The following is a 19,017-nucleotide window of genomic DNA, read 5'->3' on the forward strand; positions in this document are numbered from 1 at the left end:
TTTGCTGGGGAACATTTCTCGTGTAAAACCTGCTGTGAGGAACTGTAAATGAAGCGCTAACTGGAAATGTAAAAAAAAAAAATTGAAATGAAAGCATTTATAATGAGCTTTTTATTATGCAAATCACCCTTCATTAGAGATATGAATCTTGAAGCCTGAGCACTGATTGATGATGTACTGGGAACCAGAGCCCTCCCATAGGCAATGTGTGGGCACCCTGCCACATTTAGCTCACATGTTAATGCATCATGTTGTCAGTGATGTGTTAAACCTTAAGGCAGTATATTCATTCTTAGGACTCGGAGGGGATAATTTTAGCAATAACGTGACTGCTAGCTGTTTCCCACTGCTTCTATTCTTTATGCTAACAGTTTCATACTTATTGAACAGACTTAAGAGTGGTCTCAGTTTTCTTGTCTGTCAGCCAGAAATCCGAATAATCACTTTTCCCGAAATGTCTAACAGAATAGCCGTGTGTGACGTACTGGAGGAACGGGAGGTGCTGTTGACGAACACGTTGAGGAACTTCTTGGAGAATGGGAGGTCAGCCTCAGGAGAGGAGTCTTCAGAAGAGCTGAGAAGTTCTGGCCTCACGTCTTCATCATCACGACCGTATCCAACCTCACCTGTTCCCAGAGGCTCCTCATCACATAGAGTTGAAAGCTCACTGTCATCACTCAAAACGGAGGTGCATCTGGGAGTCAGATTAAAATTTCAATTTAAAGCTTGACAATCATTAGTGATGTAAGAATACATGATCAATTACACCTCTAAACCCCCATTTATCAGAGCCAGAAATTGTGAAAACTGAAAGAATCATCAGGTTCTCAACTTTACAACAGTCCATAACCTACTTGTGCGTGACATCCGGTTCCACTGGGAATATATGCTAAAACGTAGCTTAAATGTTTGATATTTAATCAAAAATCCAATTATTCGACATGTCTCATTTGAATATTTGCCAAAATCAAGTAATTTACACTAACCAGATACTGTAAAGAACAGAAACTTCTGCGCTTCTCAGCACAACCAAGAAGCTATTAGCTATGAGCTATTTAAACTGCGACCAACAGTCACAAGATAAAAAAAATCAGAGACTCAGGCTGTGGGCAGGCTGTGTTTAGATGGAACAGATAACAAATTAAGTGTAGGTGTAAGTAGGAAAATACCTACAGCATCTAGAGTCTACATTTTATTTACTGTCATGGTACCACCTGGCAGAACCTGATTTTTTGGCAGCGTTGGTGGAATCAAAAATTAAAGAAATTTAGGTTTGTTTTTTCTTTCTATGATTTATGGCATTATAATAATAATATATATTGTTGTTGTGCACAAAATGCCTTTTTGAGTCTCTACTTGTAGCCCTGATTGTGCTGTTTCCATAGAAGTGCAGTACTATATACTGCAGTGAGAAATGAGCCAACAGTGATTAAAAATGTGATGGGAGCAAAAATTACCCAGAAACTGTTGGGTGTCACGTGGTTAATAGAAGGGACACAGAATATATTGTAATGGTTACTTAACACCTGGAAGAAATTCATATAATTTTTATATTATTTGTATAATTCTTTTTGTAGCCTGCAAACATACTGTCAGCATACCTTCTGAGGCTGACTAGTTCCAGTGTTGTATTCTCATCCACCACTAGCGTGTACTTCATGGAGTCGTAGGCCAGTCCATCATCTTCATTTGGCTGCCTCAGAATCAGGTCTTTCTCACACAGTGGGAGGTCTTGCTCAGTAAAAGGATGATCTTGCACACTGGAATCAATGGGTGGTGAACTGTCAAGTTCTAAGTCACTACCCCTAAAGGACTGCTTTCTCAGGCCACCAATGAATGGGTAAGAGTCCCCGTCATCCTCCTCTTCATCGTTGTCTGTGGAATAGGTGAGGCTGAAGCAGCGGTTGGTCTGAGCGGTGGGTATATCAAGTGTCAGGCTGTGTTTAACCTCGGTGATGCGCTCGAGAGACGCTGAGGAACGACTCGTTGGTCTGGGCTCAGTTTCTCGTCCTTCATCCTTGTCACTGACAATGCTCTCTGTAAGGCTGGGTGAGTCCAGATCCTTCCTTCCCTCCAGCATCATCAGATCGTTATTGGGCTCGTCATCTTCTACCTGTCTTCTTGCATTCTTCGATGGTTTCTCTGTGAAGTTCTTGTCACAGTCTTTAGCAGTGTTCCAGGAGTTGAAATCTGTGGTTCCCCTCTCATTGTTTGCACAGCGCTCTAAAATCAGCGGGGTTATGGTGTCGCCAGTTGGGTTGCTCATATAAAGACGTGGATTTATCACTGCTCCTTCTTTCGAAGACTCCACATTCCTACTCCTCATTCCTGTCTCCATCCTATACTCTTCATCTCCCTTCTCTCCTTCTTCTGATCCCTCCATCCCTGCTTTCTTTTCTTGGTCCTCATCATTGAAACCATCTCCATCTCCAATGTCTGACGATGGTGAGATGGTGTCAGACACAGACACCTTTCTCTTGAAACAGTCCTCCGGACAGCTGATTGGGTACGAGCCTTCTGAAATCATCCTGTTCACTAAGTTGCTAAGCAGCCAGGGTGAGTCTGAGTTCTCACTCAGGTCATCTTCACTTTCCGACTCTGAGTCTCCCTCACTTGTTCCATCATATTCATCTGCACTTGGCATTAGCCTGGGTCCCACTGGCAGGTAGAAAGAGCGTTTGAAGCTCTCCAGGCTGTGGTCTGGTTCTATCTGGAGAACCATCTGTCTAGAAAGACTGTCCTCACAGCACTGAGCCGGAGGCAGAGTCTCATCTGGGTCAGCTTGGTGCTCGCAGGACAGCTCATCATCCACATTCTGCAGCCCCATCAGAGCTTGGCCATCATCGTAGGACTCAGGAGGTAAGATAGGTGAGTCAATAGGGGAGGGTGTAGCGATAGTGGGTGAGGGTAAAGGGGAAGGAGAGGGTAGAGGAGAGCCTTCTTTAATTGGATCAGGCTGACCCAGAAGCAGAGATGCTTTCAGTCCAACGATTCCACTGTCCTGCTCTAACTCTGTGTCCGGGTCCAGCTCCTGGTCCGATGTAGGTGAACTGGCCTCCTCAATGGAGTTAGTGAGGTGGGATGAGCGCCCGCTGCTACTCTCATCACTAGTCAGGTCCAGCTCTGTCTCTGAAATAGATGAAATCATGTTGCAGGCAACAGGACCTCCACAAGCAAACGCTGCCTCCAGCTCACCTTCAATGTCAGAGTCAGAGCCCGGAGAGCTGAGGTCCTTGTCCTGGTCTGAAGTCACATAACCCCGCTGGTTCATGTCTGCTATCCCTGGGTCTGAGGACGGAGAGGTGGAGTCATTAGCTGCTGCCTCCATTGCTGAAGCTGCTTGAGTGTCTGAACTGTTGGACCGGTCGAGAGCTTCTGAACGGCTAGACGACAGATAGCTGGAGAAGGATGCAGGCTCAGAGGGTTCGATCGAGGGGAATTCCACATATGACGACTGATTCTCCTTACACACCATATCATAGGTCTCCTTACACATGAACTCCACTTCAAAGTCCTTGTCCAGCTCCTCATCAGACAAGGGCGTGTCGGCGCCATCATTACCTCCCATGGGTGCAGTGGATGACAGGCAGCGACTGGTTCCATCAGGGTCGAGGTCATTCTCCGGCTCCATACCTGACTCGCTGGTGATTGTGTAGGTGTCTGTGGCACGACGGTTCGAGTGTTTGTGGTTGTGGTCGCTGTTGAGGTCATGGTCCACCTCCGTGTCCGAACACTGGGAGTGCTCGTCTACGGAGGGTACTCTGGTTGGCTGGATTGAAGGGTCTGCCTTTAACTCAGTCACATCACCAGTGCATGGGTGGGACTTGTGTTGACCAAATGAGCCTGTGATGATAAAAAAAAAGGAGAAGAAACAAGAAAGGACATAAGAGACTGACAGTAAAGCACGGCACAGATGATTATGAAGGAGATGATTACGAGAATGGAAGAAAGAGACAGGTCAGAGGACTGGAGGAGGTCACATCAACAGTTAAAGAGAGAAGATGAAAAGAAAGCATGATTAGAAAAGCAAGTTATTTACTAGTTCATAGGTGGAAAATAGGATGTAGGATGAGCAAGTTCAGCAAACTCCTCCTTATTAAAAACATACAAATTGAAAGTCTTAGGTAGTGGTTGAGTGCAGGTTGGTTTGTACGGCAGTATTTTGCTGAACTTTTGTATCACTGAATTCAAATTCACATCACATCATTTCACATCACAGCACTACATAACACTGATGTCAATGGGATGAGCTCTAAGCCTGCTGGGTCGGCCTTCTTGTTACCGTATTCGGGCCTCTCCCGCCTGTTGCCCTCCATGTCGCAGAGGAGGGGCCTATGAGGAGACTGGGGGTTCCCGCCCTCCCCTGCCTGTTTTAGGGGAGTACCTTTGCTCTGAGACACTGGGGCCTGGGAGACTGGAGATGCTGGGCATTGGCCCGTCACATGGCTACCATCCTCCAGACACGAGTGGGTTGGAGACAGACGACCTAGAAGAAGAAATATTTATTTTCTAACTCTTTGCAATGCATGCGGTTCATATTACCTAAAGATATCATGAAAGACAGTTGCTTCACAAAGGAAACTCTTTAAAATATTGAGAGAAGAACCTTTAAATACTGTTCAATCCAATCTGACAGGTTCTTGACAATTTCATGGACACAGCAAAGATGATTATTTTACATTAATTGGAAGTGCGTTTCCCAAACAAATGAATACAAATGAAAATATCAGTCCAGAGCTACTTTTTTTAATAGGTAGCAAATCGTGTTCTCACCCTGTGAAGCTGGGTTGCGTAAAGAGTCCTGCCAGCTTCCTTTCTTTGGGGACAGACTGCTGTTGTTGTTCAGCGAATCCTAATGAGAACAGAGAAAAGATCAAGTTTTTATGTGAGTGTCTATAGATAACAGGATGTATGCTGTGTGTTTAGGGCCGGAGATCAGTCTGCTTGCCTGCGACACAGCAGTGGTGAGGTTCAGTGTGGTGGGTCGGCTCTTCAGAGTGCCGAGAGTCGGAGAGGGAGGAGGGGAGGCCGAGGGAGACGGTGGCGCATCAGGATCGACCTCTTCATCATCTTCCTCTTCTTCGTCCTCATCCTCATCTTCATCGTCGATCATCTCAAACTCCTGGAAGTCGTCCTGGAAGGAGCAGACCGGGTGGTGCATGTCGTTCTTCTCCAGAATGAGGGAGTCCTGGAACCAAAAGAGAGACAAAGAGCTACTTATGTGGACACAGAATAAAGTAAACAACGAGGTACATTTTCACACACACACAGCATAGTTGAGATAATAGCTGCACTAATTAAAGCATCGTCTATTCTGACAACAGAGAGGAAACATGCAAGAGAACAAGCCTGTCTGGGACATAAATAAAAGAAGGAGAGCGTGGATGAACAGCATGCAGCATAATGTTCTGTGATTACATGGAGGGCATTTGTAAAACACACAGAGAAACACACATATGCAAACATCAAAGCACTGTAGTGGCCACAAAACTTACAGGACATTTTGCTGACATGTTTTTTCTGTAGCCTCGGGTCTTCTATGCGTGTGTTTGTGCACCTATTAATATGTTTATACACGTGTGTACACACAAGACAGAGAAGCTAAATGTAGCCGTCAGCATCAGCAGTGTTTTGAAATTTTATGTTCATTGAGTTTGCATTTAGTTTACAAAGACAGACTGCTATGTAGGAGATTATTAATGAAGATGCAATGGAAGGTAACGATATGATGATATTAACAGGAGTTTACAAAGGGAGTACACAGTGAACAAAACTGAAAATAAAGACATAAGAAACCAATAAATAACACGGAAATGATCGGAATATGTATTTAAGGACAGTCTGCACCTCAACTCTTCAAAAAGTTAATCCTAGTTTGTTGTGTCTTTTAAATTATTTGGAGAGTAGCTTTTAGGTTAATTTCAAGAAGCATACATGCAGTGAGCTCAGTTACAGGCTGTGAGTTTATCCTGTTTTACATTACACATTTTTTAGCAGCTGTCGTTGCAAATGCTCATATAAATTTAAGAATATAACGGTTCCCAAGAAGAACTGTGGATAGTGGCAAACTAAAGATATTTAACATGTCTTTTTAAGTGTGTTCTCCAGGCCTGCCCACCATATTCTTAGTTTTGAGCATCACCAGGTACAGTAAGAGGGAGGAACTTCAGTTTTTCACCTGTTACAGTTTATGTAGGAATTATTATTAAAGAAACTGTTCCACTCTGGCGTAGAATGATTTTCATACTGCACAGCTGAAAATTAATATTTGTAAACTCTGGCTGTGCTCTGACAAGTCCCAAACCTTTAGCCGAGGTGGTGTTAGGCTTGTTTATTTATTATCAGAATCGTGATCATGAAAATTTAGTTGACAATTAATTGCCGTTGAAATATTTAAGATTAGGGACTTTACTTTTTCTGTACATTTTATGCCTCTCTCAGTATTAGAGTTGTGGTATCTCACTGCTACATTTTTTGCTGCAAATCTAACAAATCGCTTCATTTCTCATTTGATTTAAAACCTAAACGTGTCAAGGTGATGCTGTGGTGTTTGACTTTGCAACTAGTGAGCAAAAATATAAACCCACTGTGTAATACTTTATTAAATTCTATCCATTCTTTGTCACAGATAAATATTTATTGCTCCAGCACATGGCATCTCAACAACAGAATGGACATCATGAAACCACCAAGTATGCGTCAGGTTGGAAATGATAATGGGCAGATGGAGAGAGGGGTCAAACAGCAGAAATCACAAGTAGGTGATTTGTCACACATGCGTGATGCACAGAGTTAATGAGGTTGTTGATGCTGGAGGTTGTTGTGGAGTGTTATTTCACTAATCCTGAAGGGCTTGGAGACATTTCAGGGGACAGGATCACATTTTTGGACATGTCTATCCAGAGCATCATATGTCAAACTGTCTGTCATACCATCCTGTTTGAAACAACTTCTTAGATGACAAATAGTGAAGTTGTGGACATTCAAGAACCTGACTACATCTCTAATGGTCATGCCAGTATATGTCTTTTCTCTTGTCAGCTGTGGAATTGTGTCATTTGAAAGAAGCTGCATATGAGGTGGTATTTTACAGTGGTTGGTCAAACAAGTGTCTGGTTACACTATCTGATCTTTTGTCCTTTAAAGCCACACCTGACTAGACTGTGGATTAACTCAGGGGTTGAGAAATTGTTACTAGTTGAACAGCTCAAAAACCTTTGGTGCCCAACTGGCTAAATTTAGCCCTTTTCCAACTGTAACAATAGAAATGAAATGATGCACTCTTCTCAAAGTTAGAAAAGAAGGTAATTTGCATGCTGCATTCATATTCTTGTTCCAAATCCATGACATTAATGGCAATAGCTGCCCGTCTAAATATAGTTGGTCCACTATTGGAGGTTAAGTCCCTGGAGATAAATAGTGTCATTAAACCAGAGTAGAAAAAGCCTGCACAAATGATGGAAAATAGTGATTAACACTGTTTATATAGTTGAATGGAAATGATTCTCACAATTCTGAAAAACAACAGTGGTCAGCCCAAATCATTTCGACCAGGCAATTATGTAATAACTGTGACAGGCATATTTATAAGTTATGTAAATATGTGTTGCATCTAATCTTTCTGTAATCAGCAGCTTTAACAAGGATGGTTTCTGCTCTACTCAGCATTAGCACTGTTAAAAGGATAAAGGTGAACGGCAATAAAGTCACTAGACACAAAGTCACATTGCAAAAATGTTGCAGAGAGTAGAATAATAGAGTAGTCTAGGGGGTGTACTGTTCAGAGATGAAAACAGAGCGATAGTGTAACGAACTAGGATGGAATGCAACGAACTGAGAGTGGATCAATCAGACATCTCTCAGGTTTCAACTGGTTTACCGGAAAGCATCACAGAAAATGATTTTGAGGTTTAATAGACCACACCTTCATGAGCATGTTGTGTAGTATGTTTGCCTGATACAGGATGTATCGACAGAGCGAGGCCTATAAAGTTGGTTAATGACACACATTTGCCTATAACAAGACACAAATTCTCAAATTTCATTTTTCTGAACTTTATGACAAATTTTAACCAACTGTACTAAAAGTCTCACACCTACATTCATCTCTACCGAGGCTCTAAAAAGAGTAAACAAACATGACATGGCATTGCTCATGCTAATATTTATAAAATGCATGGTCACTACCACAAACGTAAATGGTTTATTTTTCCGATCATCACTTCCTTACTTAGAGTTTGACAATGCAATTCCCAGGATTGATTTGTCTGGTTTTTCATTTTCAACAGCGCAGCACTTTCTCTGCCTCTCAGTGCAGCTTGTTTAATGGAGGAATCAAAGCTGGCTCTCTCACCCATCCACCACACACAGTTCTGCTGACGCCTGGCGCATCCATTTTATGCCACAGCAAGTGAAACCAACTCTCAATCTATTACCCAGAGAGTATACATGAATATGCATGCTTAAATCGAATTCACATATCTACTTTTTGAAGATTTAGCTGTGAAGATGTGATAAAACATTTGTTCCTAACACAAGAAAACCTTCAAGCACTTACAGTTCACAAGGTACTGTTAAGATTCACAGAGGTGCTTCCCTACACTGACCCATTATCATCCATCACTGGGGATACATGACCTATAACTCCATGACAGTGTAAAAATCCACAGATCCATCAGTGAACTGTGAAAATGCCACATATGCCAGAGAGAATAATCTGCACTGTCAGGAAATATCCTTTAGCAAGGCCACCTGACAGACAGGCAGGTAGGTTTAAAGAAAAAAAAAAAAACTATAAATAAGAGTTGTGCATCGGCAGGAATCGATCCCTGTGGTCTCCAGTTCCCAAGGACATCCCATCTAATGCTGTGACATTCCCTCTTCTGTCATCTGACAGACTGAGGCGAGCGTGTCCTGCTCGCCGAGGAGGCATTGTGAATGAATTTAACCCTTTTATGTGCTCAAAAGTAAAGCAAATGGATTCAATGTAAATCAAATTAGTCAGAGGTCAAAATGCTATTTCTGATATATACACAGACACTCTGAAACCTATACAGACTGTACTGCTCAGTCATCAACACACATTGCTTTCTTTAAACAGCTCTACTTATGAGTAAAGACTGCTGACATTTATACATTTTCTTCTCTTTAGCAGCGAAGAGATATTACTGTAGCAGAAATGGTTGAAGGCAGAGCTGCTTTTTGATCTCTAATTAGGAGACCACAGGCGTGTTCAGCTTAGCTAATTCTATATCCACTGACACTGCTGCTGCACATCAGAAGATCAGCTCCAATGGACGCCACCTCCAATACACAACACGACCCCCATCAATTGGAAGAAAAGAGGCGTCGGGTTTGAACCGTGGGGGCATCTGAGCAGCTGACAGAAAAGCTTTAGAGAAACTGAGGACGTGATTCTAAAGTGAGCGCTATCTGCATGCCTTTGCAAATGAAGAGGACACCGGGGACTCATAAATCTCAGAGAAGAAAAGTGGATGCTGACAATTAAGTGATTTCTTTTTTTTTTTTTTTTTTTAAAGATCTAAATGGAGGCGGTGAACAGAAAACAGGAAGGGTCTTGTGAAAATGCCAAGCACCCGGGGGGGGGGGAGAGGACTTATACACAAAAGCCAATTGGCTGTAAATGCAAACAATTACTGCAGATGTGCAGGGCTTATCTGATCATTAATTCTGTGGCTGAGATAATGTGTCAGCTGGTCATTTTAGTTCTTAAATTCATTGTGCTCACTGGGTCCATATTTACCTTTAGTGTACTTAAAGCCATTAATCTCATAAATCTAGGCAAAAGTATCAAAGAAGAGTAGACAACATCTATATTTTCTGTTCATGCTCGTATTTATCGAGTTAAATTGTAAATTGTGTCTGTGTGAGAGTGCACATCTGCCTGCACAAAGCCCCTTTATGAAATGCAGTTCATAATCTGAGTTTTATGCCGGCATGTATGACAGATGTCGATTAGCCTCCCATTAGCCTCCCAGACACCACCTAGTGAGCGATAGCCCTCATCCGTCAGTGTATCTGTAAATTTCCCCATTTCAATCTCGGAGTAGCACCACAGCTGAGACACAGACACCATTGCTCTGTCACATGCTGAATTATGCATGTGCTCCTGCCTTTCAGTCGGGGCTCTGGAGAGGCAGACATGGCTATTAGAGGTACAGGAAGTGAAGAATCAGGAAGATGTATGTGTGTGAGAAAGACAAAAAAAAGGGGAAGAGGTATCCTATATTGCAAATTTAAAAAAAAAAAAAAGGTCATGGAAAGAAACTTATGACAAGCTTGACAGCATATAGATAAAAGTAACCCCATGGTACATATAGTGTAGATTGAGAGCCTGGGGCAGAACTGCAGCATTTTGACACTTGATAGCCATTTCCTCCAAGATATCAGACACAGATCTTCAATTGCTTGCCTTCAGTTCCACATGACCGAATAAGCCACTTTAAGATGTCATGTGTGTCGTTTGTTCACATGTATATGTGGTCCTGTCACAAAGTACTAATCTAAAGGGTTATGCAGATTAAGACCTGAACCCCATAACGAATTAGAATTAATCGGAGCCAGGGATTGGGGCTGGAGGATAATCTCACTGTTTAGATTGGCTGTTTTTTCTAAACATCAAAGACCTTGCTGCCCAGTACGACCGAATCATACTGACATGAAAACCACAAGCTTCATCAGCAGAGTGTGGTGCGGCAGGGAGAGACTGCTGCTGCTGATGAGCTGACAAAGTGTCACCTCCCCTATTGATGCAGGCAAAATCAAATATCATGTGAGGTACCCTGTGCATGAAATTGTCTGTCTCGCCTTTCTTTCTCTGTTATTTAAACACATACACACACATTCAGAGGGCACCAGGGTGTGTGTCCTGTCCATCCCATGTCAGCAAGATTGCTTCCTTTGGGCAATGATGCAACATAACAAGGACCGACACTGTCACTGCCCCGTGCTTTCTTGTTTGTGAAGTGAGCAGTCAGGGCTCCTGCTGATGTGTATCTGATGAAACACATGAGAGAGGCGGGGGGGAAAGGGGGGCCGACGCAGGGTTTACTGCTGTATGACATCTCTGGTTTGTGAAATATAAATCCACGCTCTGACTTTTCTCTTCCTCTGGAGGGCTTCTCACATGCTATGCGAAAAAAACAGCTCCGTTACAGAGGGGCTTTGCTCGCACTACATAATGTGTTTTGTTGGTGGATTAAAGTGGAGGAAGGAAAATATCTAGCACAGATTTATGCCAAGAGCTTAACCCCTCAGAACCAACCATCCCTGAGCTAAATCCTCATTCCCAGGCACCTCAGCAGAGAGGGGAGAGAGACAGAGAAGGAGGATGTAAAGGGAGAAAGTGAGGGGGGAAAGGAGTGGAGGGGCGGCGGAGAGCGAGGAGGGAATGTGATCTCCGTCTCTAAGCAACACTCTGCATAGGGAGGGAAGGGAAGACACTTGGGAGGGAGGAGGGGGGAGAGAGGGAGGTAGGGTGGGTGGGAGGGAAGAGAGGAAAGGAGGTTGTCTCTGCATAGCAGCAAACTGCACTGGGTCACCCACCCTCTGCTGCAGCCATGGCTCAATGCCACCAGCATGAAATATTTACATTCCACAGGATGGACAGAGAGAAATAGAGCGAGGGTGGTGTAAGATAATAGTTCTTAGAAATTGTGTAATTAAAGCCTAAGCCGGTCAGAGATGTGGGATGATACAGCTAATGACTCGATTATTTGCGTATACTTCATAGCAGTCACTCGAATACGATCTTCATTGGAAGTGCTGCTCAGAGTTTCTATTATGGTGAGTAGTTCAGTGAATAGATGCCAGCTGGCTGCTCAGATTCAGTAAGTATGATACATGATGATGATTAGTATGATGACGGAGAACGACTCGCTCTTCTGGTTAAACAAAGCTGAGCATGTTTCTCATTTTCTACCTGATATTAATATATTGAAATATGAGGCATGCAGTTATTACTGTAATGACTGCAATGCTGCTAAGCTAGGCTGCCTATAGATCCCCAAAGCTAAAAAAAAATAAAAATGCTTACATAAGGCAACCATATGCAAATACGAAGTTCCCAACACTAAACAGCAATAAAAACCAGGTCAGTCTCCACCTTTGTTTCTCAAATTGATCATTTTCATGGCATTGCATTTGCTGTGTATCCTCTCAGTGTCATTAACCCACAATGATAAGTAGTCACTCATAGCAACCGCAGAGGAGAAACAACAGTTGGACAGATTTGTCTACTGAAACATTACAAACAGAAGCATATACATAAGATGTGTAATGTTGCTTTGTTTAACATGCATAACTGCTTTACATGACTGCGGATCTAATGCAATCCCTGCTGCATTTACAGAACAGACACACAAAGTGACAAACAGGCAAACCATGAAGTGGAAAGACATAAAAACAGAGCCCTTACCTTCTCATATGGATCAGAGTCATAGTTGAGTCCAATCCCACAGTCATCTGTGATTTCAGAGAGGTCTTCATCATCAAACTCCTCCAAGCTGATGTCATGGGCTGGTCTGGGAATACATGAGAGACAGCGTATTCACTACATGTTGTGAAAAAGAACACTGATAACTGCAATATGTCTCTTTCATCAGCTCCAGAAGGGAATTTCTCTTTGATTTATGTCCACACGCTGATCCCTGTTTGAGGGGAAAGTGGCTCTAAGTCATGTGCTGTCAGGCTCCGTCTGGGTCTCAGTCTCATTTACTGGACACAGGTAACCACACAAACACACATTATCTTCCCTTTCCTTATGATATTGCACAACAATAACAACACATTTCACCGATTCAGCTGAACAAGAGCAGCAACGCATAAAACACTGCCATTAAATGCAAATATTTCAAACTCAGATAAATTTTATCATCTATGTGTACTGTGGATGTTGTAAAAAGAGTTTGAAGTGATTCACTGGCAGTTCCCTCTTACACCAGAGTTTCTGAACTTACATTTACAGCACCAGCACTCACCAGCAGGGAAGTGTATCTGTCTCTGTAATGAGGCATGGCACTGCAAGTTTTCTTGATTACGCTCTATCTCATCTTTGCTCCATTAATTTCAGCACGCTCCTACTTCTACAGCAGTTGGCTTGCAATGTGTTTAAGGAAGTGCTGCATTGCAGCTTTCCTGCTAAGAAAAGGACACTCAACATATTACGTATGGATTCGAGCTTACATCACACAGTCATATAGGGGTCTTCTCTACACAATGTCAGCGGTTGCATGGAACAAATGAGGACATGCTGATGCATCTAAAATTAAAACAAAAGGGGTTATGAAAAAGTCACTGTAATCAGAGTGGAATGTTGGGAAGTCTGGATCACCTCTGCATCGTACAATGAAGCCTGCATGGCGACCCGTCATGGAGGAGTCCCATCTGTCGTCACTGAAACAAGCTTTTCTAATGGTACATTTTTCTCCACGAAGAAACTTTTTGCCGTGTAGTAGATGCCAAAGCTACCTTTAAGTCCCGGCTTTTCCTGTCCGTAGTGCGCATACAGTCTATGTGCGCTAGCAGGTGGCTAGTTAGCATGGAAGCTTTGTGGTGGCTAAAGTAGCGTCTCTCCACATTGTGCCGCTTTGCCGACGCAATAGTCTCCCCGCAAATAAGACACACACATTTATCTTTCACTATCGTGAAAAGGAACTCTTCCTCCCAGTCATCGTGAAAATAGCGTTTTCTCTTTCACTTCTCTGTCATGTTTTGGGGGGGAAAAAAAACACATCTAGCTTTCCAAAGTGTCTACGTCCGCTTCAGCAGAGTGACGTGGTGGTTGGACATGCGCAGTGAACTTTGACTCGGACAAGGTCAAAGTTCATTTACACCGAAGACATTTAAAAAAAAAAATTATAATAAATATTGTAATTCAAAATCTGCATTAATGTAAGTATTTTTGATTTAAAAAGAACAGCAACTATAATTTTTTATAAGGAATTTCATGGTGACTACTGTTATTTTTAGAACATGTCTGGGGCAACTCCCATGGTTTCTGCGGGCAACCAGGTGCCCGCGGGCACCGTGTTGGCTACCCCTGGTTTAGATTATGTTTTAAATGCAATAACTCAACAACAACATCTAATTTAAACAATACTAAAAGTTATGATACGCTGAACAGCACGAAAGGTTGTGATAAAGTAGTTTGAATAAGGCACTACAGATAATGAGGGATAGATAGACCACGTTCATTTTCCATTTGCGGAAAATCACAGTCGCACACAAACTGTTAAGCTTGACCTTGCTTTTGATCTGTTTATCTAATTGGATTAAAAAAAAATGTACTAAAACTGCATCTTGAGGATTTATGTAGATGATTTCTTGGGAGAGAGAGCTCACATTAAAAAAAGTACTTTAAATGAATTCAGAATCCAAAGTCAAGAGTCACATATTATTTTACTTAGCAATTTTTTAAAATGACAGCTTATTCTTATGTATTTTTACTTATTTTTATTCTGGACCAGCAGAAAATGCGCATTAAATAGGAAAAATAATTTAATCAGGGTAATACCATATTACCCGAGTGCATTATAATTCACTGTTTTTGACATGTTTTGTTCTATGGTTTGTGGCTGTGTTTGCTGTAGTGAATAACTGCTGACTGTTGATATCGTAAAGTATGAGGCTTCTCAGAAAAAGAAAAAAAAACACTTTGAATGTCACCCTGTCTGAACTGATATGGCTGAATTCTTGATAAGAGCCAGACTGATATGGGCGTAGCATGAGTATATAAAGTTGTTTAGTTTCAAGCTGACTTGTATCCATCCAGGAGTTGTGTGCACCGAGGAAGGATCATGAAGTGTCTTGTTGCTATTCTGGTCTGTGTGACGCTCGCCGAGGGCATCATCAAGTAAGAGGACATCTATTTGAAAAATGCATACAATTTTGAGTTTTGACTGAAAGTATCACTGCAAAAGTGACTTTCTTTTGGCATCTTCTTTCCTTAGAGTCCCTCTGCATAGGCACAAGTCTATGCGTCAGGCCCTGAGAGACAAAGGAATTGTACTGCCACGCCAAGATCCAGGTCTCAAATATCGGCCCAGGGAGTTGGCTTCTGCGGACATGTACATCAACAACTACGCTGATGTAAGAAATCAGTTTTTAGATACTCACTCACACGACATTTTAAATGAAAGAAATAACTGCCAGATTTTTTTGTTGTTTATTCCGTTCCTGTCTTTCTTTATCTCCAACCAATGTGCTGCCCAGACCACCTACTACGGAGCCATCAGCATTGGAACACCCCCCCAGTCCTTCCAGGTGCTGTTTGACACCGGCTCTTCCAACCTGTGGGTGGATTCTGTCTACTGTAACACTCAGGCCTGCAGTGAGTACAAGCTTGGCACTACCAAATCTCTCATCTGTCACTCTGTTCAGATTATACTTGCATGAGAAAACCAAGAGGACTTACAGCTTATATAGGCTAAGCATGCAGAGATTGCAGTTTTGTTATCGTGTTTCCAAGATATTACAATGTGCACATACATGGGGTGTAGATTTTTAGTGTGTTTGCATGCATGCCACCAAGCATTTGTTAGTAATTTGGAGGCATCACCTACAGCATTGGTTAAAATTCAGCCCATGACTTCTATAATCAAATGAGATGTCAGTAGGTCAAAAGGCTCTGCACGGCATAAAGATGTAGAGATGGCTCCAGAGGTAATCCAGATCTATGTCATTCGCAGACACACACAGGAAATTCAACCCTCAGCAGTCCTCCACCTACACTGCAAAGCAGCAGTCCTTCTACCTGCCCTATGGAGCCGGAAGCCTCAATGGAGTCTTTGGATATGACAATGTCAATGTGAGTCAAATCTACGAAATAAACATCAGTTAAAGTCCTTCTTCAGTCATTGATTAAACCTCTAAAAGCTAATGTCTGTGTATCCACATTACATATTAAGAGAAAGAACAATTTTCGATAAAAATGTTCCCTTTCTGCCTTAAAATGTCTTAGAGTTAACTCTGCACTGTTGCCTCCTTAAAAATGTGCAAATCTATTTCTCCACCCACCCCTCCATTGCTTATGGCAGCTCAAGCACACCAGATCATCTACAACTCTAGTCAAACACTGTAAAACTACTCAGCTACACAATAAAATGTTACAGTTTTGGAGTAATTAAGCCTCACATGTTCTAACTAGTTCCAAAGAAGAATTATGATACAGAATGCTCAGCCATGACTGCTTATTTTGATGTGCCATCCAACAGATAACAAAAACAATTTATGGACTTCAACAAAGTAAAAAAAAGCTTGATTTTAAAGAAAATACTCGTATTCAAGTTGTCACCTTCTTTTTCATACAGTTTAGGAAGACTAGTCTGAACAGAGTCATATGCATTGAGCCAGAAAATAGATGTTGTCAAAAACACCTCAATAAATTACATCTTACAGTATAAACATTTTGAGCAAAGGAGAGGCAATGTTGCATCATGCTGAAAAGTGTCACACACAGATTACTGCAACATTTTTTTGCTTGTTTTAAGTGTTTATTAAGTGTTTAATTAGTCAGGAAAATATATCAATTTGTATAAAATAGAATCTGACAAATCTGTTGAATGCTCTGGTACAGACCATCAGCAATAAGCTATTTCTACTCAGCTAAAACCTGAACATGTATAAACATGGTCTATGATTTCTTCACCACATTGGTTGGTTTTGGATTCTGTAGGTTGGCGGTATCGAGATCACTAACCAGGAAATTGGTCTGAGCACCAATGAACCCGGTGAGAACTTTGTGGTGGCTCCGTTTGACGGTATCCTAGGCCTGGCTTATCCATCCATCTCAGCTGGAGGACAAACCCCTGTCATGGACAGCATGATGGCTGATAACCTGCTGAATGCTGACATTTTCGCTTTCTACCTGTCCAGGTATAACTGGCACGAGACTTTGAAGGAGTAAAACATGTATAGGAGCATATCATTCTGCCTCTGTTCCACATTACTGGCACTAAACAATTTCTCAGACAACTTTGATTTGCAGCTAATTTTTGGTTTGTTGTGTGGTTTAGGAATGAACAGCAGGGTAGTGTGCTCTCTTTTGGAGAGGTGGACAACAACCTGTTCAAGGGCCAGATCTACTGGACTCCTGTTGCCTCTGAGACCTACTGGGAGATTAGCGTCCAAGGGTCTGTGCTCTTCATCATTTTATCTGAAGGTTTTTTCCTTGTTGTTATCACATTAGTAATAATTTGTGTCTACTATGATGCCAGAAAAAACTATGTTTGGTATGCAGATTCCAGATTAATGGTCAGGAGACTGGCTGGTGCTCACAGGGCTGCCAGTCTGTTGTGGACACTGGAACCTCCACGTTAACAGCCCCACAACAGTATCTGGGTGACATCCTGCAGGCTATTGGAGCCCAAGAGAACCAGTATGGAGAGGTAAAACAAATGGACAGACTCTCACACAGAGAGCTCAAGACACCATTATTATTAGCTATAATAGATCAAAACTCTGATTTAAAGGTCTTAAGCTCTCTGAGAACACCAATACATCCAAAGTGGAGTCACACAAATATGATTAAACACTGCACAAACTGTACAAGTTTGTTTCAGTCCCTCTCAAGCAGTTTCTCCTTGTGTTGATCTCCAGTATATGGTGGACTGCAGCCAGATCAACAACATGCCAACTTTCAGCTTCGTCATCAACGGCGTTTCTTTCCCTCTGCCTCCTTCTGCTTACATCATCCAGGTAAATTACTACACGATTGCTCACTGTAAGCAGGCATGGGTGGGCATCTCTTTACAAACATGCCACAGTTTATATCTGTGAGGGTGCATACACATTCAGATGTCCCGTCTCTACCTCCAGCAAAACCAGAATGGATACCAGTATTGCTCTGTGGGCATCACCCCCACCTACCTGCCCTCCAGTAATGGCCAACCCATGTGGATCTTTGGAGACGTGTTCCTCAGAGAGTACTACTCCGTCTATGACCGCGCCAACAACCAACTTGGTTTTGCTATGGCCGTCTAAATGTCCCGAATGGAACCGCACTGTGAATCTGAAGCTTTAGCCCATCTTAGCATCTTCTTTGTGATGGTTCGCAACAGTCATTTTGGACAAAATGGCTTGAATTGTTTGGCATGTTTGTCATTGTAAACTACAGTACAAAATGATGTAAGTCTTTTAAATCTTCAAATTGTTGCATACAGATCTTGACAAAGATATTGTGACTGGATTTGCATATTCAAAAAAAAAGGTGAAATGTGCCCACTCTCAAGCAGAATAAAAAATAAAGAATAAAAATGCCCCCTGGGAAGGGTTTAACATTTCATTTTTCTAAATGAGCTGCCATGGTCCTAACAGCACAAGTCCTGGGCCCAGAGCCATAAAGGATCTTTATTTCTTTTAAATAACCTTGGTTGTGTGTAAGTACTTTTTACCAATACCTTTGTGAGGGCCACTTTGAGTTTTAGACCTTGCAAGTGAGGAAAATTGCAGAAATTGAGAACATTTTGTCCAGTACTCATTCTCCAACAGGTTAGGACTTGGTTTTAGGGTTAAAGTTAGAAGTTAGGTTTAGATTAGCCAATCAGTTATGATGGTTAATGTTTGGAAAAGGTATACTCACAAAGAATCACTCAAATTACTTCCTACAACTAGAAACAGTTCAAATTTCCATAAAGGACATAAAAAGGCAAACTCATCCACCAAATCGACCATTGCAATAATAATCCAGAATTCCTGTTTTTGGTCCATATTTTTTCTTCTTCTTCTTCTTTGTAGTAAAACTAATGTCTTTTGACTTTTTGGAAATATCCTGTTCAGGTTAGCTATTTTTGTCAATATAACCTATGTGCATGCAACCTACAATTATATAGTGCACAACAGCGGATTCATGGTATTGAAATATAACAACTGGTGCCAGAAATTGTCATATAGCACAAAAATACATACTTTCATCACAGTCTGTTTTGTGCCGTCTGTCAGTGTAACCAGACAAAACTAATATCCAGTCAGTCAAATAGAACAAAACTGTGCCTTAACCAA

General features: G+C 41.9%; 2 protein-coding genes across 3 annotated transcripts in view; one reads left to right on the plus strand and one right to left on the minus strand.

Annotated features, from left to right (window-relative positions):
• The window catches only part of mapk8ip2 (mitogen-activated protein kinase 8 interacting protein 2), a 32,101-nt gene that overhangs the window by 6,669 nt on the left and 6,415 nt on the right, over positions 1-19,017 (minus strand). The window contains exons 2-7 of one of the 2 annotated variants that reach the window (XM_023293178.3): positions 12,437-12,542; positions 4,949-5,188; positions 4,774-4,852; positions 4,385-4,486; positions 1,602-3,843; positions 486-694 (exon numbers count right to left, since the gene is read on the minus strand). In XM_023293178.3, the coding sequence (XP_023148946.2) occupies positions 486-694; positions 1,602-3,843; positions 4,385-4,486; positions 4,774-4,852; positions 4,949-5,188; positions 12,437-12,542 (2,978 nt within the window). Of the gene's footprint in view, positions 1-485; positions 695-1,601; positions 3,844-4,282; positions 4,487-4,773; positions 4,853-4,948; positions 5,189-12,436; positions 12,543-19,017 lie in introns of both variants that reach the window. The other variant, XM_023293177.3, reaches the window with a different exon arrangement.
• Positions 14,718-18,286, plus strand: LOC111583223 (gastricsin-like). Its single transcript, XM_023292203.3, has 9 exons — positions 14,718-14,872; positions 14,970-15,108; positions 15,232-15,349; positions 15,708-15,826; positions 16,694-16,893; positions 17,034-17,150; positions 17,258-17,405; positions 17,617-17,715; positions 17,836-18,286. The coding sequence occupies exons 1-9, from the start codon at positions 14,817-14,819 to the stop codon at positions 17,998-18,000; spliced, it is 1,161 nt and encodes a 386-aa protein (XP_023147971.2). The 5' UTR covers positions 14,718-14,816; the 3' UTR covers positions 18,001-18,286.

This window comes from Amphiprion ocellaris, chromosome 3 (assembly GCF_022539595.1).
Source record: "Amphiprion ocellaris isolate individual 3 ecotype Okinawa chromosome 3, ASM2253959v1, whole genome shotgun sequence".
Lineage (NCBI taxonomy): Eukaryota > Metazoa > Chordata > Actinopteri > Pomacentridae > Amphiprion > Amphiprion ocellaris.